This window comes from Triturus cristatus, chromosome 11, assembly GCF_964204655.1.
Source record: "Triturus cristatus chromosome 11, aTriCri1.1, whole genome shotgun sequence".
In the NCBI taxonomy this organism is placed as follows: domain Eukaryota; kingdom Metazoa; phylum Chordata; class Amphibia; order Caudata; family Salamandridae; genus Triturus; species Triturus cristatus.
This window is the reverse complement of record NC_140594.1, coordinates 118,578,477-118,605,585: the sequence shown is the minus strand read 5'-3', so window position 1 is coordinate 118,605,585 and position 27,109 is coordinate 118,578,477. Positions and strand designations below refer to the sequence as shown.

Here is a 27,109-nt window from a genome sequence, read left to right as displayed (position 1 = left end):
CATTTTCAAACTCCAGCCTGGTCACATTGGACTTGGAACCAGGTATCCTGGAATGACAGTGGGTCACCCCACCCAAACGCAGTGGACAGCAACGCAGTGTGAGGGAGGTGAATGTGTTCTGGCCTCACTAATGCTGTGGGTGTTGGGAACAACCCACAGACCATTTGTTCATTGCTGCTGCAGGAATTCAATGGGTGAAGAAGGGCAGTTGCATAGCATATGAGGCCCAGATCACCAAGCAGCATTCAGGTTGAGCACCACTCAAACCCCCCACATTGTGTCCCGAGCCCTGGAGAGGAACTGCTGGGATGATCGACCTGTGCTGGTTGGTGGGGCACCAGAGGGCCTCCACGAGGCGCAACTCAAAGTTAGGCGGCACCATGTATGGTGGAAGCTCTTTGCTTGAAACAGCAACCAAGGCTGACCAAGCAGTCCATCCCTAAACAGAGCAAGTAATCTCAATCTATCAGAGTGTGGAGCTCAGTAGACTATCCCTGAGCAAGCCACCTTGGCCGGTATATCTACTTTGGGTCCCTGTCGGCTCTCTAGGAAGGCAGGCAGGTGGAAGGGCCACCAGCCTGTGACCCTTGGCAGGGCTGGAAACTGGCCAAACAAGTGGGCCCCAGGGGCTCCAAATGGGCCAGTGAGGGTTCATCACATTACCCAGTGAGAACAACCAGATGACAAATGGGTACCAAGCACTCCGTACGAATCCAGAGAATAGTAACTAGCCTTTCTTGTAATTGTGTACCCTGGGTTACCAAGGAGGACATTTGAACAAATATATCCCACTTCCTTGAGCTCTGGCTGGACAAAATCTTCAAGCACATCCCCATAGGGACTTCCAGACCAGCATAGCCATCTAGTCATACCATTCTTTTACTATAGCGCAGGATCACAGGACCAGACTCAGAGATTGGCCATCTGGTCATACTATGCCTTCTAATGGGAGATGAGCATACCTTTCAGCTTGCATTCAGGAGGTAGGCTGGGCACGGTGGGGCAGCCCACCCTTGTGGCAAGAGCCTGGGCCTAAGGGTCACATTCAGGGGGCCAACTGGAGTTCTAGCTGGGGTCTAGTAATAGTTAATTGTCCCTGCGGGGACCAGGAGTTCCTAACAGGCTTCTGAAATAGGTGCAAGGGCCACCATTGGCCAGGAGATGGAGCCTGGGCCTAGGGCCCCTGCCTGGGTCCAAGAGACAGGACCTCCTGAAGCTCTGTTTAAGGCCTACCGAGAGCTTTCCTCTGTGCTGGAGCAGGGGAGCCATTGCTGAGCTTGTGGAAATACAATCAGTACAGCGTTGGACACCAAGAGCTGGTGGAGCTGGCTCATGGGTCTTTTGTGGTAAGCTTCACGGACCTTTGTCTGAGTCCTGTTCAGAACGCTCCATCCCACCCAAAGCGTGAAAGGCTCCGTGGACCTACAGAAGTGTATCCTGGTTAGCTTGGGACATTGATAGTGCCCGCAGTCACCGGCACTTTAGGCCAGGTCAGAGCTTTTACCCCAATAGAAGTAGGACAACCCTTGCTGGTACTGCATGACTGTGTTTTAGTGGCTTTGGAGCACCAAGAGTTGGTGCCTGAAGCTCAGTTCCAAGGCTTGTGGGCCGGGCCTGCCAAAGACATGACTGGAACCTGCTAGAGATTTCAACACTACAGGTGTTAAGGAGCCCTTGTTGTGCCTGAGAAACCCCATTCCGGGATATGTTTGACACCGTGGGCTACAACAACACAGATATCTAGATGTGACATAAATACTTATGGCAGACAACTAGATGTCCAAACTTCAAAAGTGGTTGGGCCACACATTCCAAAGGGTGTTGGGCTCGACCTTGTGCTTACACTCAGCAGGAAGGTTGGGTATGGAGGGACACGTTAGACCTGTGGCTGGAGCCTATGGCTTTGCTCCAGGGCCAAATGGAACTCAGGCTAGGATCCAGTATGAGCATTTTACCCTTGAGTTCCATAGTCCCTGCCAGGATTGTTAAAGGCTGTAGTGGGTGCAAGGGCCACCCGGGCCAGCAGATGGAACCTGAGTACAGACCTCCCGATGGGGAACAACCTTTACAACGCAACTTTTACAACGCACTACACTTACAACGCAATTTTTACAACGCAACATCCACTACAACGCATTCCATTACATCGCATGACACTACAACGCATTTTTAAAAACTACCTTTACAACGCATTCCATTACATCGCATACTACCTTTACAACGCATACCATTACAACGCATAATATTACACTACACTATCCAACACTTACCCTACTGTTGCACCCCCTGGAGTTAGAATAGTATTTTTTACCCCTATACTATCCAACACTTACCCTACTGTTGCACCCCCTGGAGTTAGAATAGTAATTTTTACCCCTATACTATCCAACACTTACCCTACTGTTGCACCCCCTGGAGTTAGAATAGTAATTTTTACCCCTATACTATCCAACATTTACCCTACTGTTGCACCCCCTGGAGTTAGAATAGTCATTTTTACCCCTATACTATCCAACACTTACCCTACTGTTGCACCCCCTGGAGTTAGAATAGTAATTTTTACCCCTATACTATCCAATACTTACCTTAAATGCAATGTAATATTATGCGTTGTAATTGTATGCGTTGTAAAGGTGGTATGCGATGTAATGGAATGCGTTGTAAAGGTAGTTTTTAAAAATGCGTTGTAGTGTCATGCGATGTAATGGAATGCGTTGTAGTGGATGTTGCGTTGTAAAAATTGCGTTGTAAGTGCATGCGTTGTAAAAGTATGCGTTGTAACGTCATACATCCCCTCCCGATGCACTGCCTGGGGCCTGGTTAGAGTTTTCTTCTCCGGTGGAGCAGAGAAGCAGGTTGCTAGATAGAGGCCAGACACAGAGCTCTGGCTGGGACCGGATCAGAGCTTTTCAGCCCACTCGAGGAGGGGAGCCTCCCTGACCTCCAGAAGTGTATTCTGGGTAGTTTGAGACACCAATTCTTGGTGCCTAGAGCCCAACCCCAGGGGTCCATGCCCTAGGACTCCTGAAGCTCTGACAGCGACTAGGTCAGAGATTTCAGCCCAACCCGATGGAGGTAGCCTTCGCCGTGCTGCCAAGCATGTCCTGGCTACCATGGGTCAGTGTTTGAAGCCCAGGTCAGTGCCATAGGACTTCTGCAGCTCTCGCTGGGATCCGGTCAGAGCTTTTAGCTCTACAGAATCATGGTGGTCCTGTTCTATTGTGTCCTGGCTATTTGGGGGTGCCAAAGATCAGTGCCTGGAGCCCAACGCCCAGGGTCCAGGACCTCTGACTGTGACATTTCAAAGCTATCATCCTTAAGGAACCAGAAAGCCCTCACCAGGTCTGAAGAACTCTGTCCTGGGCTATTCTTGAGACCAAGAGCTAGTGAATGGAGCTCAGTAGCCAGCGCCCCAAACTCACAGAAGCTCTGAGTAGGAATAAGTGGGCCTGCGCAAGTGTGTCCTGGCTACTTTGAGGCACCAAGGGTTCCTGGAGCTCAGGAAGCTGCAGCTCTGACTGGAGACCCAGTCAGAAGCTTTTCCCCACCTAAGGATGGGAGTCCTTTCCATGCATGCAGAACCCCATTCTAGACACTTTGTGACACTATAAGTTGGTGAATGTAGCCCAGGTCCAGGGGCCCGCACCCCGGGCCTATCGAAGCTCTTTACCCAATCAAAGTTATTTGCCCCACTGGAGTAAGGGATCCATCGCACATCCTGCAGAAGTGTCTCATGTGGTACATCTGGTTACAGGGGAGAAGTAGGGGGGATTGTCTTTCTGAGTGGAGTTATCCGACCTCATGGTGCCTGGAGGGTGAGAACATTTCAGATGAGCCCTCATTTGGATTTCTAGTTCAGTCTAGAATTCTGGTCTTTCTTAGTCTTACCATTTGGTCCTATTGCAGATCTGACCAAAGACCAAGTAGGGGCTGGCCAATTCTATGACCTTTACCCATAGCTGCCTTGTCAGAAAGAGGGATTATTAATTTGTCCTGTTGTATAAAATGCATGCATTCGCCCGTTATATGGATTAGGTAAATCAGTGATACTAAAAACCGCCTGTAGCATGCATGTAGGTTGAGTAATTATCTTGCCCTCTATCTCTTTCTGTTGTTCTGAGCAGTCTGAGTATTTTCCTTGCAGTTTAGAGGGTCATCTGTTTGTTAACTAAATTGATGATGTGTTGGTACCTTTAATTGAATACAGCTCTGAAATCTGGTAAGTGCCAAAACGTTATCACCTGTTATAGATGGTCATCATACTTTTTTTGTCATTAAGCACGATAAAGCAGTTTTGTTTTCACCAGCAGTGACTGTCCTTATCTATTGGCAGTGTTACAAGCCTGAAGCCTGTCTCGAGTACAAAGACTACTTCCACCCGGATGTGAAAAATGCCTGCCAAAAACGCACAACTGGAACTGTCGGGTAAGTCACTGAGGTGGGCATGGGCTCTAAATGAAGTAAATTTATCTGCCAAAAGGCATCATTCAAAGCTCCTGAGATATAATAATAGAGAGAAACCTGAAATGGAGGCTTCCCTGGACTTGAGCTCGGCATCAAACTGTTTTGATTGTAGAATGTGTTCATTAATTTGGAAAGAAAAGAGCAGAATATCTAGGTTGAGTCTCAAGGTGTAATGAAAAGAGCATCATGTCTGGGTCAGAAGATGAGTAGGGGATCATTCAGCAAGATGCACTGAAGGCACCAGGGTAAGGTATAAGACGTGGAGAGGTTAAGATCAGGATTCTCGGAAGGGAGGAGCTGTAGAAGGATCCTACTGAGGTATCTGGGAAAAGAGCCTCTGCAGTGAGACCTGACTCGGCAATCTGAGAAATGAGAGCAGAAGGCCTGGGACAAAATCCAGGTTGTGGAAAATAGTTAGGAAACCATAGTGAGGAATATGCAAAGTTAAGAACTTCCGGGAGACGACCAGAGTCAGGAATATTGGAAGTGGGGGATTTTAAATCAAGATCTATAAAATGTATGCATCTCTGCAGACACATGTAGTCCGAGGCAAGGTCTCCAGGTAAAAACAGATTGCATCTCCCAACATTTGGGTTTTGTCAGATCTTGCTGGAATTTTGTAGTGGCCTTTATAGTCACCTTAACTCTTGAAGCATAGCCTACCAATCGCATTAGTTTATCACAACTACTACTACTAAAATAGTTAGAGAAGCAGGGTGAAACTAGGACAGATAGCTGGCCCAGACACTAAATTAAAAGAGGTGATATCAGAAACAACCAACAGTAAAAACTGTTCCAACAGACCATAAAAAAGGCCCAAAAACATCCTAAAAAAACTGCTGTTTACTGATCTGTGAGACCAGCCCTTTGGACACAGCCAGATTGCCCTGTAGGCCAGTCCAAACCTTTAAAGAAGGGTGAAACCCCATAAAGTAGAGGGGCAGGCTGGACCATTGTCTGTTTCAGGGTAATCTTCAGTGGCAGAATTGAGATGTCAATATCAGAAAAGAAAAGAGACGAAATTGCTAATCAAGCCAAATTGTATTCTGGAGTATATCACAAAATAATCAATATATATGAACCTGACAGTAATGTAACAATGACCTAAGTTGACCTGTAGCAGGCTTCCTTCTCTCACTTTTAGGGAATATTCTGCACATCCAGAAAATATAGACTAGAACAAGATGTGTCCGTTTGAGCAATAGTTCAAACCAATGCCCATGCAAATGTCCAACAATAGAAAATCATAATGTTTCTAGAACCTAACTACGCTTACTTACTCTAACTACGACTTGCTATATCAAGTGGAACTTCTGAATAGTCAGAAGAAACTCCTTCAAACAGTGAAGATTTTCCCAACCTCAATTAGAGGTCCATTTACTCAACAGATGAAACAAGAATCCTTCAGAACGCAGCAATAACTCCAAAGAGCCAGACTGACCATCAAGGATTCAATAGCAGAATGCTCCTTTTAACTACCCTTCTAGCTTTTTCTTCTTCTGGAACTTTCCAGCATAATGGCAGAAACCTCAGCATGCCTTAAATTGTGGTTGCAAATGCTACCAAGGCGTTACCAGAGAACACAAAATGATGAGTAATGTAGTTATGAAAATTACAAACATTGCACCAACATCTGGGGTTTTGGATGGGCCACACAGCCAAACCATCATTTATTCACCCAAGACCAACCAAGCCTATTCGATGTGTCTTACGTTTTGGTTGGCACCTGACGTGTGCAGCACTGGAGATGCATGTCAGGTTTTACAATCATGTGGATTTGATCAGAGTCAGGGTCCTATCATGCCGTCCTCTGTGTCCTTCTTCCCATATTAGTTACTACTGTAAACACAACAGCAACCTGACTTTGTTTAGCTCCTCCACATACGCCCGCTGTGAAAGTGTCATAGTACATTTTATCAGTGTTTGGCTTTATTGTGTCCGGTGTTTATCACACAAGTGCAATATTAGAAAAATATTTAGCAATATAGAACACTGTTTTCAAGTTAGTAATGAAAACCTTCATTAATATAGTAGTGAACAACATTAAAAAAGATAGGGCTTTAAATCCAATATCTGTCTACACGCTTAATAGGACCGATACTAGACCAAACATCAGAGCATGAATGATACGTGGCCAAATTCCCTCATCATAATCATATTCTATCTAATATATTTGTCCCTATCAGGCAAAGTATGTTTAGGGGTGGTGATATGGGGAAAGTGTGGGCATAACCAAGATGGCCAATGGGTAAGGAGCTCCGGCCGGGAGCTCCCAGTGAGTATCGCTGTCTTGGCAAAAATCCTTGGAAATCTTCCCCCCATCAAACAATCCATACCCTGGGGATTGAAGGCAATTATTCAGCGATCCTCTAGGACTTCTTACGATTCGATCTCCAATAGAGAGTAATCCTTTCACAGCAACAATAATCCACCGCCTATGGAATCCGAGGAAAATGGCAGATTGCATGGTTGAGCTGCTTAATGCAGCTGAGAGGAGACTGGCTCGGGTTCACCCTCTGGGTGTCAACCCTCAGCCTTCACCTACCTTCTGGACACTGCCACTACTACTCTGCATCCCGTTACAATCAACTTCTCTATGGCAAAAATAAACAGATTACCTTGAGGCGACGGCCCGCTTGTTTCCTGTCGCAGCTGCCCTGGCCCTTGAAATGTTTTTCCCGGTCGGAGCGGAGGGAGAGCACTGATTCTCTGTCTGTGGCCCTCTCTTTCCCCAGGGCTGCTCCTCTTGCGATCCAGGAGTCGGGACTGCCTTATTCCACTGGTGAGGTGTTCGGGGTCTGAAGGTTCTCCACTCTACATCGGAATTGGCTGAGGTTTTTGGGATTGGCATGCAAGGATGGAGTTCTCCATCCTATGTGGTGGGTGGTCTTCGGCGGGATCACCGTTTGCCACCTGTTCTGTCTATGGAACCTGGTATCGGCAACCAGTTATGTGCATTGCAACGGACTACCGAGTTTCTCTCCTGCTTCCCCCTCGCCTCCCGTCTGCAGCCGGTTCTGTGATGATGGCGGGTGTGAGGCTGCCATCTTATCCCCATATGCTGACCTTTTCGGCTGTTTGCTAGTCTTGGCTCTTTGAGTGAAGACGTTCCCTCTATGCTGCGGCGCTGTGATCCCAACCCGGCTGCTGGCTTTACTCCTGACTCGAATTGGACCTGCCTTTGTTCCGGCCTGGTGGTGATGGACTGGCCTTGGGTCCTACACTAGTTGATGCCAGTCTGCGGGATTTGCATTGTAATCTAATTGACCATCTGCCCTACCTCCTACCCCCCTCTACTCTATATTACGTTTATTTGGTGTATGCCCATTGCTCCGTTGCTTCTCCTTACTTATTGTACATTGATGTCTGTTTTTACTTATTTGTATCTTGTGCAACTTCCTCGCTCTCATCTATGTAAACTTCTCTTATACCTCCGGGTCTAGCCAGCGCAATATATAATATGACAAAAATAAATAAATAAATAAAATAAACAGAGTTGAATGAATACAAAAAATTTGTGAAGTGTGATGTATATGTACTCATTCTTTAACATCATCTAATATCTACACACAGATTGTGGTAGTGCTCAAAGCAGCACCCAACTTCAGGTGTATGCCTTCAGCAAAACCCCATAGCATTTTTGTAGCTGTAGTTCTTGCATCTTTCAGGAAAGCTTAAAGCTACCATAATGCTAGGCGGCCTTACTGAATGCAAACACCTGTAAAAAGTTGTGTGCTACATTGAGCGCTTCTAAAATCTGTGCTTGTATCGTCTAACATATGTAGCTCTCTAATCAGTACCAACCCCTAACTACACATGGCTGTAGTGATGGTAGCTCAGAAAGCACAACAAGGGAAAGCGTGAAAGAAGGTACGAGCTTGGCCTAGAAAAGTTATAAAGCTTTCCTGATGTATTGGGAGGATACTACCACATACTTAGAAGGATTCCTACAACACTGTACTGAGGAACACTCCACTTGTTAACGTCTGGATCCTGGCCACTTGTGGCCATAAACATAGTGCACTAGGTTGAAAGAACAAGAACGAAAAAATGGGAAGTCTGAATGAATGGGATATGGAAGTTCTCTCCACCAGAGTATATGATCCAATAAGGAACTAAATCCTAACTGCCATTGTGTGATCCGTGTGAAAGTATATGTTGCCAGTCTCCCAGACCCCGGAGGACACATGCAAATTACAGACTATACAAATACAGGAACACCTTAACAGAGAAGAAGATACATAACTAATCCATCAGAGCCCTCCCTATATCATTCAAATGAACATCTACACCTTGCAGAAAATCCACGCATCTAAACAACCAGCAAATGACCTCAGATCTGCAAGCGATGAAAGGCATAGGAGGGCTGACGTGGTTTCTGTGAGTATAGGGCAGGTGGGGTTCAATCTTTAGTAAGCATGGCCTCCGCAATTTTTATTTTTCAGAGAACCTATGCACAAGGCTTGCTTAGCCTGAAAAGAAATCTCAGGTGACTGCACTTTACATCCTAACACAGAAAAAATGAAAGTGTTGAGTGTGGGAACTAGAGTATTGTAGGAACTAGAGTATGGTAGGAACTAGAGTATGGTAGGCTGGAAGGGCCTGCCAATGGTGCACTATGATGTTGCTTTAAGTAGCCACTGTTAAAGGAAGACTTCTCCGGCTAAGTAGAATTCTGGTGCACTTTTAGTGGAGCAATTAGAAGGTATTGATATATCTTACTTGTATTCCTTCTCAACGGACTTGTATCTGAACTTAGGGACCTGGTCTCCTGGTTAGGCTTCAAACAATAGTAAGACAAGAGGCTGTTGTAAATAGCCATCTTTAGCTGCTTTGCCTGCTGGAGAGCTAGCTCCTGGAATCTGTATGCTTGGAAATCATTATCTGTATTTGTATCTTTGTATCTGTAAAGAGGAGCTGGCATCTGGAGCATCCCCAGTCAGTCAACATAGTGAGGCAATGTGCAGAACCCACATTTCTGACTTTGGCCCAGCCCCACCTACCTCTGGAATGCTATTAAGCTGTGGTTTTCTAGTGAATATTCCTGATGCACTCCTGTATCCTTATGGCTAATTTTGATTGCAAACTTTTTTCTTGGTGCTGAATATTCTATCCTTTTCTGTACTTCTGATGAGTAAGAGTTTAGGGTATTTTACCTTAAAATACTCTATTCATTTATATTGAGTCCATTGGTAGCCAAACAGGTTAAGGGACAGCTATCCCTTCAAGGACTATTGTTACAATATTTACCCCATAACTGTCCCTCATTTGTTTTCCATTTCCTTTAAGTTTTGTTTTACATTTTACTTAAGTAAGGTGAGGCCATTGTAAGCTGTATATTTATTTCTTACTTTATTCATCATTGGTGGGTTTGTTAAACATAGCCCTTTTTGACATTTTTGCTGAACCAAGTTTCCACTTACTGAAGGTCGTTTGCCTCTTATGTTCCTTGTTTTTGGGCATTGTGTGAGTTCAGCCATTGGTCTATTGTTGATTATTTCTAAATCTAAAATTATTTTCTTTCAGGCTGAAAATGTCCAAAGTGGTGGTGGTTGGAGATTTGTACGTTGGAAAAACTAGCCTCATAAACAGGTATTACTTTTTGATCTTTCATTGGATGTTTCTAATCCTCCATCTTCCTAAACCTGTAAGGAAAGTTGCACTTATGCTTCGAGTAACAGAGCCTTAAAAGTGCTTCTGGTAGCAGCACCATCAGGTGTACGTTCATCTTGTTTCGCTGGCTACCACTGTGACCAGTAACTCAGAAGTTGTAGCTGTGCTGTAGTTTCAGCTGAAGACTATTCCTGTCAACTAGGTGAGATGTCATAATAAACTCAGCAAATATACCACATGGAAGCAGCTCCTATAAACGACAGCATTTTTTTAGAAAGACTTGGTAAAGCTAGGTATTTATTGTAGGTTTTTATTTTTTAAAACCTATTTGCTTTAAATGGTTATCATTTACATTGGCCCAGATTTGACGACTTTAAAATTAACAAAATATACATGCCTTGACAAAGAGGGAAGTTGTATGGTATTTTGAGTGAAAAACAATTTTTTGTGACAAAGAACAGTAATGCTCCCGTTCCATGTTCCCACAATTCTGAATAAACTAACAAGTGTACCTAATACTAATATTCACTCTTTACTGTGTAACATAAGTCAAGAAAATATCTGACCTGACCTTATGCAAAAAATCTTTTTTCTTCTTTTATTCTGTAAATGTTTGCTGGCATAGGCTTAACTGTATCTGATTCTGACCACATTTCTTCATGAAATTAATCTCATGTGATTCTCATTTTTTCTTAGCATTTAACATCCATTTAATTTTTAACACCCATCAATCAATCAATCAATCAAGAAAGCTTTATTCGATTTTCAAATTGAAATCATAAAAGCATACATTAAAAAGCATACATTAAAGAGTACATGCATATATATACAAGTAAAATTGTTAAGAAAATTTTGTTTTTACATAATCAGAGTCAATCAGAACAATCCCCTGTTAATGAAAAATTGTCAAATTGCATAAAATATTAAAATAATTACATAGAGTTCCGAAACTTAACAGCCAGCTTTAAAAAACTCGTTACTGCAATGATAGTACATTCATTTTCCAGCTGTAATAACCTAAACATGGCCAGTCTACAAGTACGGATCCCCCAGGACTTTAAAAGTGGTTTCAAAAAAGCCCCCCTGGGCAAGTGATAAAATTTACAAAAAAGAACACAATGAATGTTAGATTGGGCAGAGGTGTCGTCACAAGGGCATAGTGGGAGTTCATTTGACCAAGAATTGCAGAGAGGGAAGGCAATCATGCGAAAAAAGTTTCCAAATCTGAGACGAGTCAGAAGCATTCGGGCATAACAAGTAGGCTGAGTTAACAAATAATTTTGGAGCCCATCACTCTGTATGTTTTATTAATGCAAAAAAACTTTCCAAAACCAGGGATCAAAATTGTTTAACATACTTTTTCGATAGTTCATCAATAATTGTGATTGGTTCATATAGAAATCTTGACAATTTTATCTATACAACATCTTTAAACAAGTCTTATTTTTTGTGTGAATAAATCTTTATTGGGTTTTTAAAGGAACACATTCAACTTCTTGGGGTGGAGAACATAGTGAACCTTCAGTTTTCAAGAATGAGCATTGAACGCATGCAAAGCAAACACCATGGGTGTCCTACAATCTGGATAAATGCTTGCCAAAAGATGCAACTCTCAATTGTCATGGGCACAGGGTATGTTGCCCACCATCGCAACCCTTCCACTGTCAAGAGGAACATATGGCCAGGACTTGGGTACACTGCATCTCTTCACATATTTTACATTTGCAAGCACTATACTGTGAAAACATTGTTTAAACTCATTATGAAAGAACCAAAAGAGTGTGTAAAATAAACAGTACATGTAGGTTAATATCAGCTGTGAATCTAAACTTTTAGCTTTCATGTGCACAATATTAGTCACCCGTTCTGTTGCAATAGACCCAGTTACCGCATGTCCCTTTGCTGCTTGCCTTGGCTTCTTTCAGAATCTGGCACGCATTTCTGACAGTTTTCCAATAGTACCAGAAAAGGTATTGATTCCCTTGGAATCAATACCATAAAGGGATACCAAAAAATGTATTGAATCTTCTTGTAAGAAACCCTCAACTTATATATTTTTGTCTTTTATTTATTGATTTTCATAGTTTGTAACAAAGTTCTTTAACTGTATTTATTTTGTTGTAGTACGGTTGTGCTACCTGTCATGCACTCATTTAACATGGAATCCAGCCTTCTGCATTAAACATTCCCACTCTAGTCCTTCTTTCTTTCTGTGCCCTATTTCCCTCTGGGTTTCTCCCTTCCTGACTTCAAAACAGAAGTACTACCTTGCGATTGTGCCTCCTCCATCAACATACAAGAAGGGCCTCCAAGGATGACTGTGCCATTGAGTACCGCTTCTAGTTATCTGTGGGTACCCACCTTTCCCATGGCATACTCCTCCAGCCACACAACTAATCTGGTACACCAAAGTAGATGTCTCCTACAAAGCACTTCAACCTTTTTGTGCTTGCTCTTCCAGGGCGCAAGGGTTAAAATGTCAGTATTTCCAAATCTATAGGTAGGTGCAGGGTGATGGGTGGTGTCTGCTGCTAATGGAGGTTTTTGGATATCTCCGGAACTGTAATGATCACACTTCAAGCCCATGGGCATGTCCATTCCTTCTTGCCACTATGCCTGGGTCCAGACTGCTACAAGTGATGAAAAAACTAAGCACTTGCGAATTATTTATTTATTTATGCTCAGAAACTCCTATTAATGCTGCCATCTTGTCTTGTTGCCAGTACACACCCGCAAGTGTCTCTGTATTTTGCCTTTTTCTCTTTACTTCTCAAATTTCCACTGAGTGTGCAAAACAACATAATCCAGTCATAAATAGGTTTAATGATTTGTGCTTGCAGAAAAAGCACATAAATCTCTAATGTTTTAAAATAAAAAACTAATAAGGGACATCAATGATTTTTTTTTTTAAATATATTTTTATTGGCATTTGAGACAGAAATAAAAAGTATAGCTTTTTAAAATAATCTGGTCTATGCAATAAGGAAAATCAGTTAGCCATAAACAAGGAGAGGAGTAAGGCAAATATAGGCTATATACATACATTATGTTAGTCATCATGAAGCATCAACCCCAATGTTACTTGCCCCCTCCATCTCCTGCCCCTGTGTGGCATCGCCCCTTTGTCCAGTGACTCTTTAACGCCCAAAGACAAACCTATATTATTTAAACTAAACTACCCCTCCCTTAACTGAACAAACCCCCCCCCTTCCATGTCTGGGTATGTGTCCTTTTTAGGTCTCGCCTGAGACAGCGCTTTAGCGCTGCTCTGGCGAGACTTATAGTAAGCACTTTTGGAAGTGGAAACGAGTGCATTTCAGGCCGCCAACTACAGTGCATGTGCTCCGGGCGCGCGCACCATTTGGTAGCCTGAAAGCATTCGTTTCCTTTCACTTTCGCGGCCGCACGGCCGCCCGCGAAAAGTGCTCACCATTTGCCAGCCTGCATTGCCTCTCTCCCCTACCCCCTCCCTTATCCTCTCTGTTATCACACTCTGTAGTGTTCCAAAGAATGTAAACAGGACCCCGCTTCCCGGAGTCTGATTGAAGTCATGCCGTTTGTCAGGCACTGCTTCAAAAAGCCATTATTAAAGTTAATGAAGACACGGCTTAACAAAGCTCCGGACCTCCTCAAGGTTAAACACCCATGTGTGCAAGTTGGTAAATTTACATCAACACAAACATTCAAGAAGAGCGAAACCTCCATCCGTATGATTTCTATCCTCCATTTTACATGCCTCAATGAATGCAAGCAGGACACCCACTTCCCAGAGCCTAATTGAAGTCATGCCGATTTTTAGAGCACTACTTCAAATAGCTGTTAGCAAAATATGTTAAAGCATGGCTTGACGCAGTTACGGACCTCTTCATTCCCAAACTTAACTCCAACCCCTCCCTCTCTTACACTCGCTAACTCCCACTCTCTGCTCCCGCATACTGTTTTTATTAAGATCAGCTGTCGCCCGACATAGTTTGTCTCTCCCTGTGCGCCCCGTAGAACACAGGGGCAGCCAGTTTCATATTTTGCGGGGGCTCACTTTGTACTCCACAGGCCTTTAGGGGTTACTACGTACTACTAGCTCCTTGGGTCTGCCTTATAGTTTGCAACCCGGTAGCCGCCTGCTGAAGCCCGCTTCCTGAGATCCAGTGAACATCTGTTTTGGTTTGTGCCCTTATTCCCAGAGTGCATCTGTGCACTGTTCAGCCCGTAATTGTCAACTTTTCTTTGCAATTCCCTGATGGTGCTAAACAACAGCGACTCCCCAGCCTCCACTGCAGCGGGGCTGTTCTAGGAAGTGTCCTCTATTAAGAGCAGGCAGGAGTGCATTATTGCCTTGCGTCTATCATCTTCCCTCTCTCCCGTCGCTGCTCGTGACCCCGTGCCCCCTTCTATCTGGTAAATAATCCGAGAACTGTTTTCACTTTCGGAACCGGCAGCAGATGTCTTTCATTAGTCTGTCCAAACCTGCCATTGTGTGCCATCAATGCTGCGGCAGTCCTGGAGAAATGTGTCATGAGTGCTTTTGTGTGTGCGTCTGTGCGTGTATCAAAGACTGTGTTCACATTTGTGTGTGTTTGTGCATGTCTGTGCGTGTGATGGTGTGTGCATGTACTTTGGTGTTTTGGTACTAGAGCATGTGATTCTATGTGTGCTTCTGCGCGCAGATGTTTCTGTATGTGTGCTTATGTCTGCGTGTAATAGTGTGTGCATGTATTTGAGTGTTTATGTACTAGAGCATGGGATTGTATGTGTGCTTGTGCGTGTGGATGTTTCTGTATGCGTACTTGTGTGCGCGCTTCTGTTCGCGTATGAGAGTGTGTGCGCACGTGTGTGTGCTTCTGCATGTCTGTGCGTGTGATGGTGTGTGCATGTACTTGGGTGTTTTTGTACTAGAGCATGTGATTCTATGTGTGCTTCTGCGCGCAGATGTTTCTGTATGTGTGCTTATGTCTGTGCGTGTAATAGTGTGTGCATGTACTTGAGTGTTTATGTACTAGAGCATGGGATTGTATGCGTGCTTGTGGATGTTTCTGTATGCGTACTTGTGTGCACACTTCTGTTCGTGTATGAGAGTGTGCGCGCACATGTGTGTGTGCTTGTGCATGTCTGTGCGTGTGATGGTGTGTGTGTCTGTGTGTGTGTGTTTGCATGTACTTGTGTTTATGTCCTTGGGTGTTTTTGTTCTGGAGCATGTGATTGTAAGAGTGCTTGTGTTTTTGGTAGTTTCTGTATGTGTGCTTGTGTGTGTGTGCTCAAACAAACAAACACACTGGTTTCCATAGGGTGCATATAGTTAGAAGTAATTACACTTTTTGTCCACTTAACCGCACAACACTTTGTATAATTTCATATTTTTTTTTCTTCCGTCCTATTTTAACGTTTTGAAAGTGAAACTGTTAGAGCGGGAACGGAAAGGGAACTTTAAAACAACATTCTGGTCTCAGTTTGAAACTTCCCACTTTGTTGTTTCCATCAATATGTACAAGTTGATGAAAGCCGCATATACAGCTCCTACCAGTGATACCGATCTTAACCAGGAGGCGACGTTTCTCTGTATTGTACCACTGCAGACTCCACATCAAACACATCTACAAACTATTCAAACTTTTCACACCACTCCAGACTTCTTGGCGCATCATTCGGTCTTCTTCCGAAACCGAGGTGTGAACGCTTTTCAAACACATTCAGCTGAAAGGGTGCCACGGCAACACTGATAACTATCTTAATTAGGAGGCTAACTTTCTTATTGTAGGATTGCTGTTTCCTTTCACAGCAGATTCCTTTTTTTTATCCTTTCTTTTTTTCTAAAACAACGTCTACAGTTAATTCAATGCCTTTGCAAGCTTTCGTTTTACATTTTGCTTACACAAACATTTACATGTAAAAATGCAAGTGCAGAATGCTTTACTCACTATTTTGCTCGCATAGTAAACATGAACTCACCATAACAAGCATTTGCAATGCAATAGGTCTCGCAGTTGTTAAGAGTTTGAGCTATTGGCACTGTAAATGGCAATGCCTTTTATTTATGTGTGGGTTTTTAAAACATAAATAAAAGGCATTGTCATTTACAATGCCAATAGCTCAAACTCGTATAAATGCGAGACCTATTGCATTGCAAATGCTTGTTTACATTTGCCTCCACTCGTCCGCTCCAGTGCGCCACCTAGTATTTCTAGGGTGTGTATCCTCCTACTTCTCTTAATCGTCATCTATTTAGCTTGCTGCCTGTTCAGTCTCAGTATTCACAGTCTGGGACACAGAGCGCGTCCCATTAGTCTGCATGTCCCTCAACATTGCTCTCCAGGCCTGTAAATCATCCTCTAGTTTTTCATCTCACCTGGTCTTCTGCATTCGAGCCACTTCAGCTGTCGCCCAATCATTCACGTCTCGCACCCAGTGCGCCACTCGAGGTGGCTTGTGGCTTGTGGCTCAACCCCGAGATAGCTATCCGACATTTCGCCAACACCAGTCCCAGGAGAACAAATTTCCTGCTGAAATTCTTGTTTTTAGGTCGGGCAGCAAACCAAGCAACACCATAAGGGACATCAATGATATACAGTAGATACAAGCTTACACTATCTACGTGGATGCAGATTGACATTGTAACAGTTGTATGCTATGCTATGCTAACAAGAGTGATTGATAAAATAGCAGTCTGTGATTGATAGCGAAAGGACAAACCATGTTCCCTTCTGTGATGTATTGGATGCACTTGGGCATGTTTGTAGATGTTGACCTTACCAGTTATTCTACAAGAAACTGATGGGCCACGGATGCTGACTTTTCAGTGGGCTCTGAGATAAGCAAACAAAGGGGAATGTAGGCCAGCCAGACAAGGAAGACTAAAGTCAACAATTTTTTATGAATCTTCCAAAGACCCATGATAATTGTTCTCACTTCTTTCTGCATTTTCTCCTCTAGATTTTGCAAGGACAGTTTTGATCGTGACTACAAGGCAACCATTGGAGTGGACTTTGAAATTGAGCGGTTTGAAATTGCTGGCATCCCATATAACCTTCAAATGTAAGTTGGGGTGTCTTGCTGCTTTCTTATCTTTTTCTGTAAGGGCAAGTTGTTGAGCAAGGTATTATTGAGCAAAGGTACCAATGGCTGTGATTCAACTGAAGTTAATATTGTCTCCTCCGCTCCTGTATTTCTCGTGCTTTTCTACTTCCTCCTTTTTGACCCCCAACTCCTCTACTTACAGATGGGATACTGCCGGGCAGGAGAAGTTTAAGTGCATTGCGAGTGCATATTACAGAGGAGCGCAGGGTGAGTACTGAACACTGCATCTGCCATCAGGAATGTTCTCTGAAACTATCCAGCAATTTGTCTGACTCTATTTCTATCTACTCACATATTTACAGTGCACCCCTCCTCTTAATCCACCTGCACAGAGTCTTATTTCTTACCCTGAACCCCCCACATCTTAATCCATCTGCATAGGGTCTGTCTCCTAATTCAGATTATATTTCACCGGTCTGTCAGCTCCACTCAAATCTTTCTGCTGCATCGGCTCCGCATAAACTCTCTTCTGTCAACCTATCTATTCCAGTCCCTTGGGGGCTCTTCCAAATCCTTTTCTCTGTCTGTTCCTTGCTAACTTACTCATTTTTCTCAGTCCTATCAGTTATTCTGCATTTCTGTCCTCTCCAGCTCCTCAGTGTCTGGCTTACATTATTCTTCAATATTAGCTATCACTGCTGCTCTGCTATCATTTTCCCACCTCACCAGCAACAGGAACAGGGTCACCACCTCCCTCCTGGTCGCGAAACGACCAGAGTAGGTGGCCCGGTAAGCGCCGTACCCCCCCCCAGCCCCCGCATGTACGCGCCGTACCCCCCCCACCCCCCACATGTACGTGCCGTAACCCCCCAGCCCCCGCATGTACGCACCGTACCCCCCCAGCCCCCGCATGTACGCGCCGTACCCCCCCCAGCCCCCGCATGTACGCGCCGTACCCCCCCCAGCCCCCGCATGTACGCGCCGTACCCCCCCGTGTATGTACACCCGAGTACGCGTCGAACCCCCCCGTGTATGTACACCCGAGTACGCGTCGAACTGTACGTGTTGAACCCCCCCGTGTATGTACACCCGAGTACGCGTCGAACTGTACGTGTCGAACCCCCCCGTGTCTGTACACCCGAGTACGCGTCGAACTGTACGTGTCGAACCCCCCCCGTGTATGTACACCCGTGTACGTTTGAGTCGTACCCCCACTACGCGCTGGGGGTACGCACCGTACATACACGGGTGGGGGTACGACTCGAACGTACACAGGTGTACATACACGGGGGGTTCGACACGTACAGTTCGACGCGTACTCGGGTGTACATACACGGGGGGTTCGACACGTACAGTTCGACGCGTACTCGGGTGTACATACACGGGGGGTTCGACACGTACTCGGGTGTACATAAACGGGGGGGTACGGCGCGTACATGCGGGGGCTGGGGGGGGGTACGGCGCGTACATGCGGGGGCTGGGTGGGGTACGGCGCGTACATGCGGGGGCTGGGGGGGTACGGCGCGTACATGCGGGGGCTGGGGGGGTACGGCGCGTACCGGGCACCTGTTTGGACGTCTCCATGGTTGCTATTGGAGTTCGGTGCGGACGGTCTTTTAACCATACGGTTGTACATTCGGACGCCCGGGACGGATCGTGATTCCCCCGGTCGGACTTCGCTTTTCACGTTTGTACGGTAAATCATCCGAGGACGTGTCGGACACTTTTTCCGACCCGAGGACGTGTGGGGAATTATCCCCAATGCGACTCGTAAGGGCTTTTTACCATGCGAATCGTGATTGCCAGTTTGTACGGCACTTGTACGATTCGTACGGTATAAAGACCGGATACGAGTCGCACGGGGAATTTTTTTACCGGATCGTAATTGGCACCCATACGTACTCTCTCTTGTTTTAAGCAACTTTCTGATGGCTGCATCTTCCGGCAAATCCTGACCTTATGGATATCTTCCAGGTGCCAGACTAGATCCATAAACATTTATTTCCCAGCAATCACTCTCCAATGTCGCTAGGTGGTGCTATGCAGTTTCAGCCACAACTCCGCCCACCATATTAGATGACATCGCGGTACATTAGGTGCCAACGGACGCACTCACTTCATTTCCTGTTTTTAATGCAAGTCTGTAGCTGTTTACCGTGATTCACTGTAAAAGTTCCTCAGCTTTTGACCACTACTAATCAAATGTCTCTCGTCCCGTGACAGAAAAAGAGTACAGTTAATCCTAAAGAAAAAGTTAGCTGTTTTGGTTGAAAGCCTTGTGGTCCTCTCATTTTCCACTGAAAAACAACAGGACTGCAGGTCTCCTAACCACAGCGTCTGTTGTCACACATATAAAGGAATAGCAACGTATTCTTTAGTTCTAATTGTAATTTTTTTCTATCATGACTTGCTTGATATTCAAGTCTTGAATGTTTAAGCATATTTTGGACGATTACTGTCTTCAATTCTTATTTGGTGGTTGCATGTCGTTATTGTAAACTTTGAACCCACTGGAAATGAGGGGCTTACCCAGGACAGATGCACACATACACCGTACATTAACACTCACTCTTGAAATAGGCTACGACTATAAAGTGACTGAGTTTTGGTGGAAGACACCTCTATACATGTACTATCCCCTGTTTCAAGACTTAAAATACCTTGGCCAAAAAAGATGTTCCAGAGGGTATTCATGCCCACTCCTCTACAACCATGGCTGCCTTCATGACCCTCACCAAAGATGTCCTATTGGTTGACCTCTACCATTTTTCACCCCTGCATACATTTTCGAAATTTTGCGGCCTTACAGCCTAAACGCCAAGCACACAGCACAGTGATTTCTTGCCAGGGCTGTGCTGCACAGTTTCCTTGGTTAACTGGCACAGCTTAGTTCAACCTCCTGCAGGGTATCGTTTTGGGGATTATTCATAGGGGGAGGAGTCTATTGAAAAATGCACATTAAAAGCAAATGTAGTCTTCCGGCAGATTCCTAGCCATCCTCACTCTTCCCTATTGAATTACTGCTTTGAATAATATGATTCAAGGTATGTATGCACACCATGTGCTGTCATTAGGGAAAACGTTCCTGGAGACCGAAACCAGTGCACAGGTTGGAGCCTTGCATCTGGCGGGTAGAGTTGCAGCTAGAGCCACATGGTGCCACCTGGAGACACTGGAGGATTTGCTGGGGAAAACAATTTCTGGATCCAGTCTGGTGCTTGGAGGATAGTCATAGGAGATAAGAATGTGGTTCATGAGGCGAGGAACTCATGAAGATTATCTTTCCACCAGAAATAACATTGCCAGATGTAAGTAACAGTTTTCTTGAGGGAGATTACATCACAGTGGCACAGTAATCTACACCTGCCATCTAAATACTCTCATCTGCCAGGTAGGTTATGGTTTGCAGGGATCTGAATGCCCCTGGCTAGGATCTGTGTTTGTACTAACATGCAGAGCACAAGTGAGCACTATCATGGCTAAATGTTAGCACACCACCTCACGCCATCATACGTCCCAGTGCCCAGAATTAAGTGACAAAAACCAGCACATATTAACTACTGGACTGTACATAGCCCAGTAACATACATGTCCTGGTTCACAGAGATTTTGTTATAACTTACTCATACCTTTCAGGAGTAAGTCTGAAGAGCTACACGTCTCACCTATTCATAACAACATCTTTGTGATTTGGGCCCTCACTCGCTTTTCCCTTGTCATGAAAATTCAAATAAATATTATATATAGTTCTTTCCATAATTAGTCAATTCATATCCTGACCACACAGCTTATTACCAGCCTGGTCACTAAACAGAAATGTACTTCATTGAAAGAATATACCTAATAATAATATTGCAGTCTACTTTAAAGACTTTAGGCCCTATTTAGAGTTGCAGGACATCTGCCAAAAGGTGGCTAATGTCCATCAGCCATATTAGGAGTCCATTGAGCCATATAAATCAATGGTCAGTAGCGCTCTAAATACAGCAGACAAGACATCCACCACTTTTACAGCCCTTTGTAAAATAAACAAATTAATTTCCTGCAATTTTGAGAGCCTGTTGTCAGTTATTCCAAAACAACCATAATGTATCAGAATACACCAAAGTGCTAAAACCATTTGGGACAATAACATCAATAGGTAGACAACTCTTCATCCAAATTCAGTCGTTCGAGTGCCTCACTGTGCAAATTAAGAATCCATCAACATTTGATCAGATTATCTGAATATAAATATGTCATCACTGATAAGTCAGTGATATTAGTGTGGCACAACTTATTGACTGTGTTGAGGCTAGTTGTAAAATCTGTAATGAAGGATAGTTCACAACAGTTTTCACTTGAAATGAGATATTTTCTACATCAAAGCACTGATGACTTTGACAGCAGAGATTTTGCACAAAAGAGGCTGTTCGCAGCACAAAATTGCATTGAGCTGACACCAGCCTCATCCTCTGTGGTTCAAGGCATATTTTTAAAAAAACAGTCATTGAAAGCAGGGCCTGACTGGCTGCAGCAGGCATCAGGCATTTCCCCGGGAGTCTGGAAGGGTGGTGCCGGTTTTGCAATGGTGGGGGCCACTTTTGTTACTGGAGGCCGATTTTGCACCGGTGCTGCAATATCGGCCCCCAGTAACAAAAGCTGCAGAACTTCACACTTGCACCTCCCCCCACCAAGGGGCTGCCGGTCCAACAGAATTGCCAGGGCTGTCTTGGATTGCCAGTCTGGCCCTGTCTGAAAGCACCCTATCTTTAAGAAAACTAATGATATTACTTAATGCATCAGTTGTATCACAATATTTGTTATTTATATGATAACGTGCTAGTATGAACATCCAACATTGTCTGAACTATTCAACTGTTAAAATAAAGTATGAGGAAGTGTGCTTGCAATTAAAAACAACTCAACCACCAATTCTGTCAGTACTAGCAACATGACTGGTATCCAACATAGATTGGAATATGCAGAGTGGCCCTACAATTTAGGAAATAGTGTTGTGGATTGCTACTACCTAGATTAGAATGTAGGAGGAATTTGCACAGGAGGTTAAAACAAGGATTGAGTTTGAATGAAGAGGTTTTTGCCCACTCAGATGATTCATTGTGATACATGTTTTTGCAATTCATGTCCATATTAGATAAATTCACAATATGATCTGATGGTTACATTTGAATCATTTGTGTATTTTACTAAGGATGAACTAGATTGAATTATTAGGATGCATACGTGTTGCAAGGAATTGACTTACAATGTTGACTTTATGCAGATAGTAACAAGCTGTTGAGTAAGGATGTTTATTGACTAATTGTTATCCTAATAACCTTTTTAATTTTCATCAAATTGAAATTAAACTCTATAGGCCACACATATCAAGCAATTTTGCGTTAAAAAACAGGCCTATTCGCAGAATCGGCCCGTTTGCGTACTCAAAAAATGCTTTTCCGATGTATCAAACCCTATTTTGCGATTCGGTAACCTGTTACTGAATCGCAAAATGGGTTTGCAATTCGGTATTTGGAAGGGGAGTTTTTAGGGCGTCCCTTCCAAATACAAAATCGTAACGGTATGTATGAATGTTTTGTGACTGTGAATGCGTTTGCAAAATATTCGCATTTTACCACCAAATTCAAGTTGGTGGTAACCCATTCGCAAATGGGAAGGGGTCCCTGAGGGACCCCTACCCCTTTGTAAATGTATGCAAAAACCTTTTTTTTAAAGCAGGCAGTGGTCCAATGGACCACTGCCTGCGCTTAAAAAATGAAAGGAAGAATTTTCATTTTTCTTTTTGTAAAGTATACAGTTTTCCTTTAATTTATGTATTTTCCTGTCTCCTGCGTGGCACTGCATTTCATGATTTTGAAATTATAAAGGAAGAAGCACGTACATTAAAAAAAACTATTTTAATGTATTGATTAAATAAGTCAAACTTAGGACTTGGAGCCTTGTCTGTTTGTGCCATTAGCTTGGTTCTTGGATAGATCTTTTCATTACTTTCTGAGCAGCGCCTTCTTGCTTATTGCTTCATTGCTTGCTAGCAGGGAGGAACCATTCCCAAACAGAAGAGAACATTCACAGATTGTGAATTATGGAAGGATGTCAGTGATGGGGAAGTATGCTCCATTCTACTGTTTGAAAGTACATGTGCAAAGAGGCTGATATAAACTGAACAAAAACTGCCTCTTTCGTATTGTAGATTGGGATTATGGGTATGCCTAGGTCTAAGAAGACATACACCTATGCTGTAATGGCATTCATAAAACTATAAGTCTGTGGAGTGGATAAAGCAACACCAAAACATAACAAGTGTGACTCTTACTTCACTGTGCCATTTTCTGAGGGTCTATCTAAGATTTGTCTGGCTTCTCCACATTGCAGGGGTGTTCGCACATTCCCTTCTGACCTCTTCACCACCAATAATTCATATCTAGGCCTCCAGCATTCTACAGCTTCTGAAGACATCGATAACATCCTCCTGCCCTGCACTGCTGTTCAGTCCTTTTTTCCCTTTCACCTCCACTGGGTCTTTCTTACATTCTTTTGTACTTATAACCTGCCCAGGCACTCTCACATCCTTCTGTTCTCTCCACCTCTCAAACCTCTCTCTTGCACCCATGTGTCCCTTCCAACTCCCCAAAAGTTCTCTCACATCATTATGCTTGGTGCTCCCTAACATCCCTCTGCCCTCTTCAACTCCAGATGTATCCTGATCTCTTTCTTGACTTGATCCTGTCACCATATCCTGCTGAATCCTTTGGGTCATCAGACTGGCTCTTAAAACCTTCAGCCCCAGCAGGCCTTTCAATGTCTCTGTGATGCCCTTCTGCCCTTTCCAGCTCTTGAGGATCCTGCTGTCATATTTATGCCCTCCATGCTGTCTTTCGAAAGAGCTGATAGAGTCACAGGATGTTTTGCTAATCTTATTGATCCTGTTTATCATTTTTGCAGTGATAGTAACCGCATTTGATTTGGGAGATATCCATACCTTGGAACACACCAGGTAAGCACGTTCGGTCCCTTTTGCTTGATCAGACAGTACTAAGTATGAATCTATTCCAGGGCGCAGTGTAGAGTGTATACCCTTCATCAAATACAAAACTGGCTCCCAATGGTGCAAATTCATGGAAGCAAATTTCAGCCCTCCCAGAAATGAAAGAAACGTATTATCTCAAGGGTAGAAGTTATTTGGATCCTATAAAGGATTGAAATAATTTGGATTCCTCTCAATGAAGTAAGCAAGTAAGAAACCTTCTGAAGCTATGTAATTTGGGATCTTGTATATAACAGAAATAAAAATCCTTTCACAGGTGGAAGAAATTTGGGACCCTTCCAAGGGTGGAAGTAATGTTTTTTATTTCGTTTTTGTTATATAATAATGCAATATATTATTAGCACATAGAAAATTGAAAGAATAAAAAACAACAGAAATAATATAACAAAAATGTAGATCACTGAATTAAATTTAATCAAATACGCCTAAATGTAATCACATAATTCATTGTAGTACTAGTAGAAGTACTTAGAATAGCAATAGCAATAATAAACAACAACCTTATCATACATGAATGAATATGCTAGCTCTATCATATGTTAGTGCTCAAAACTCATTAAAAAACTTTAGGATAGTATAGTTTCTTGAATACACATTTTATTTTCTCCAAAAGTGGAGATTGTTCATAATTCTAACTGCCTGTAATAAAAAGTAGGGTTATATTCATTGCTGTGAAAAGGATTTCTGCACCATGTAAAAGGCAGTGGCAGCGAGGTGATATCTGTCCCAAGCAAGGCAAGTTTTAGACACGCTATGATCATTCTGTTAGGAAAACAGTTTTGCAGTTGTGCAGATTTCATCCACCATTAACCTGCTAATTTGAGACCGGTTCAGAACATATACATAATTTCTCCTTAGTTTAGTTGGCACAGCCTAGAGAATTGGATGGAATGTGCAAAGTGAACTTGTGAAGTATCACAGGAGTTTAATAAAGCATTGAAATTATGTAAATTAGCCAGGAGTCCTTGATTGAGAAAACCTACAAATCTTAAACCATTCAAACTTCAGGATCTCAGTGAACACCTGCTCCTGCCATTTCTGCAGAATGGAAGCAATGTATGATCCCCTCAATGATGAAAATAAGTTTGGCTCCTTCGTATGGTAAAAATAATGTGGAATGTTTTCAGTGATGAAAGAATATTACAATCATCTCGAGGCAGAAGTACTTGTGGATTTTTCAAAGGGTTTAAATAGTTTGGAATGTTTCTAATATAAGTACTAGAAGAGCATTGGAAGTGTCTGGGACCCTCACCTCCAAGGGGTAAAAAGTGCTTATAATCCTCCCAGAGTTGGAAGACCATGGGATTCTTCCAAGACTGGATGTGCTTATGGGTATGCTTGGGAGAGGATGTGCATAGGTTCCTCCTGTAAATAGACGTACATGTTGTCCTTCAGAAAAGTACCTGCTTTGGGATACTCCCAGGGGATGAAGTGTTTATGATTCCCCCCAGTAGGGGGAGTTGTGTGGAACTCTGCAAGAGGTGGAAGTGATTTGGTAGTCTTCAAAGAGTGTATGTATTTTGGGATATTTTTAAAGGTAGAAATAGATTGGATGTTTCCAAGTGCGAGAGTCGTTTGAGTCCTTCCAAGAGTCGAAGTAATGCCCGAGGATCATCAGGGATGTAGGTGCAGTGAATGGTCCCAGGAGTGAAGGTGCTTGGTATCTTCCGAGGAGTGGATGTGCATGGGATACTTACAAAGGTGAAAGCAGGCAACTCTACCTAGGAAGGAGGCAATTTGGGATCCTCCCAAGAGTGGAAGCAATTTGAAGGTGCGCTGTGCTGGACATGTGTGAAATCGTTCCAGGAGAAAAAGTGTCTGATGGGTTCCACTCAGGGTTGGAGGTCCATGTGATCCTCCAGGGGTGGAAGCGTTTAGCATTCTTTCAGTAGCAGAGGTGCCTGGATTTTGCGTTGAGTGAAAAAGCGTTGAATGATTCTCTCTTGTTCTCCTCCAAGTCAATCAAACTCTCCAATCTACGTGCCTCTTCGAACAGTTTTTCTGTACCTTTTATCGTCTATCCTCCCTTACATTAACTCTTCAGTCCATATTTCATTTTTATCTTTGTTTCAGACAGTGGTTGCAGGATGCCCTGAGGGAGAATGAGCCCGGCTCTGCTTCTGTCTTCTTGGTTGGAACAAAGAAGGACATTGTTGTGAGTAGAAGAAAAACAGGACATCCCTAAAGCTGAGGTCTATTGACTGTTATATCAGCTACAGCGACTACATTTGATCCTGGCCCAAAAAGACTGATATGCTCAAAAAGACCCAAACAAGAATGATAGGGTAGTAGAAGATAAGGCTGTGTCTGAGTTGTCCAGCAATAAGGAAAGAGCAGTAGAAATGAAGGGTTGTGTCAACTTATTATACAACTAATGAAAAGGCAATAATGAAAAAATGGTGGAAGTGGAGGGATGTGTTTGTGTAGTCTGCTAGCACTTATCAAGGGATGACAGAAATGAAGGGTATATATAATGAGTCCTTTGACCCAGGGGGAAGAGGGCTAAAAGCAGAGAGGTGTAATTTTACAGCAATAAGAAAGTGCTTGATGTTGAGTGGCATTCCAGGACATGTGTCCCAGCTATATGGAGAATGTAGTTAAAGTGGAGACTGTAAGGGTAGGCAGGCGATGTTTGCTTGGAGGATTATGTTAAGTGTGGTGCATGTCGTGCTGTGTGCCTGAAGTGTCTCCTGGTATAAGTGTGGTGGTTGGCCTGTAATGTCTACCCTCAAAGGGGAGTTTGAAATAAATGATAAAGATGCAGTGTTATGTCTGGTCCTCTGCCAGAACCTTGTACAGCAGCGGAAGAGATGTTTGTGCCAGTATGGTCTCCCATTACTCTGAAGGGAGAAGTATAAGTTAAATAAGTTACGCGAGTAATCATGGAGTTTCCTTGAAAAGTAATGCAAAACAAAGTAACTACGAACGAGAATTTGTTACATATGCTATAAAATCTCAACATCCATGATTCCATAG

General features: G+C 43.5%; 1 protein-coding gene across 1 annotated transcript in view; it reads left to right on the top strand.

The window, feature by feature from the left end:
• RAB36 (RAB36, member RAS oncogene family) overlaps positions 1-27,109 on the top strand; it is a 135,695-nt gene that overhangs the window by 37,833 nt on the left and 70,753 nt on the right. The window contains exons 3-8 of the mRNA XM_085633321.1: positions 4,334-4,425; positions 9,991-10,056; positions 17,002-17,103; positions 17,288-17,352; positions 24,031-24,082; positions 26,207-26,288. Of these exons, the coding sequence (XP_085489447.1) occupies positions 4,334-4,425; positions 9,991-10,056; positions 17,002-17,103; positions 17,288-17,352; positions 24,031-24,082; positions 26,207-26,288 (459 nt within the window). The remainder of the gene's footprint in view (positions 1-4,333; positions 4,426-9,990; positions 10,057-17,001; positions 17,104-17,287; positions 17,353-24,030; positions 24,083-26,206; positions 26,289-27,109) is intronic.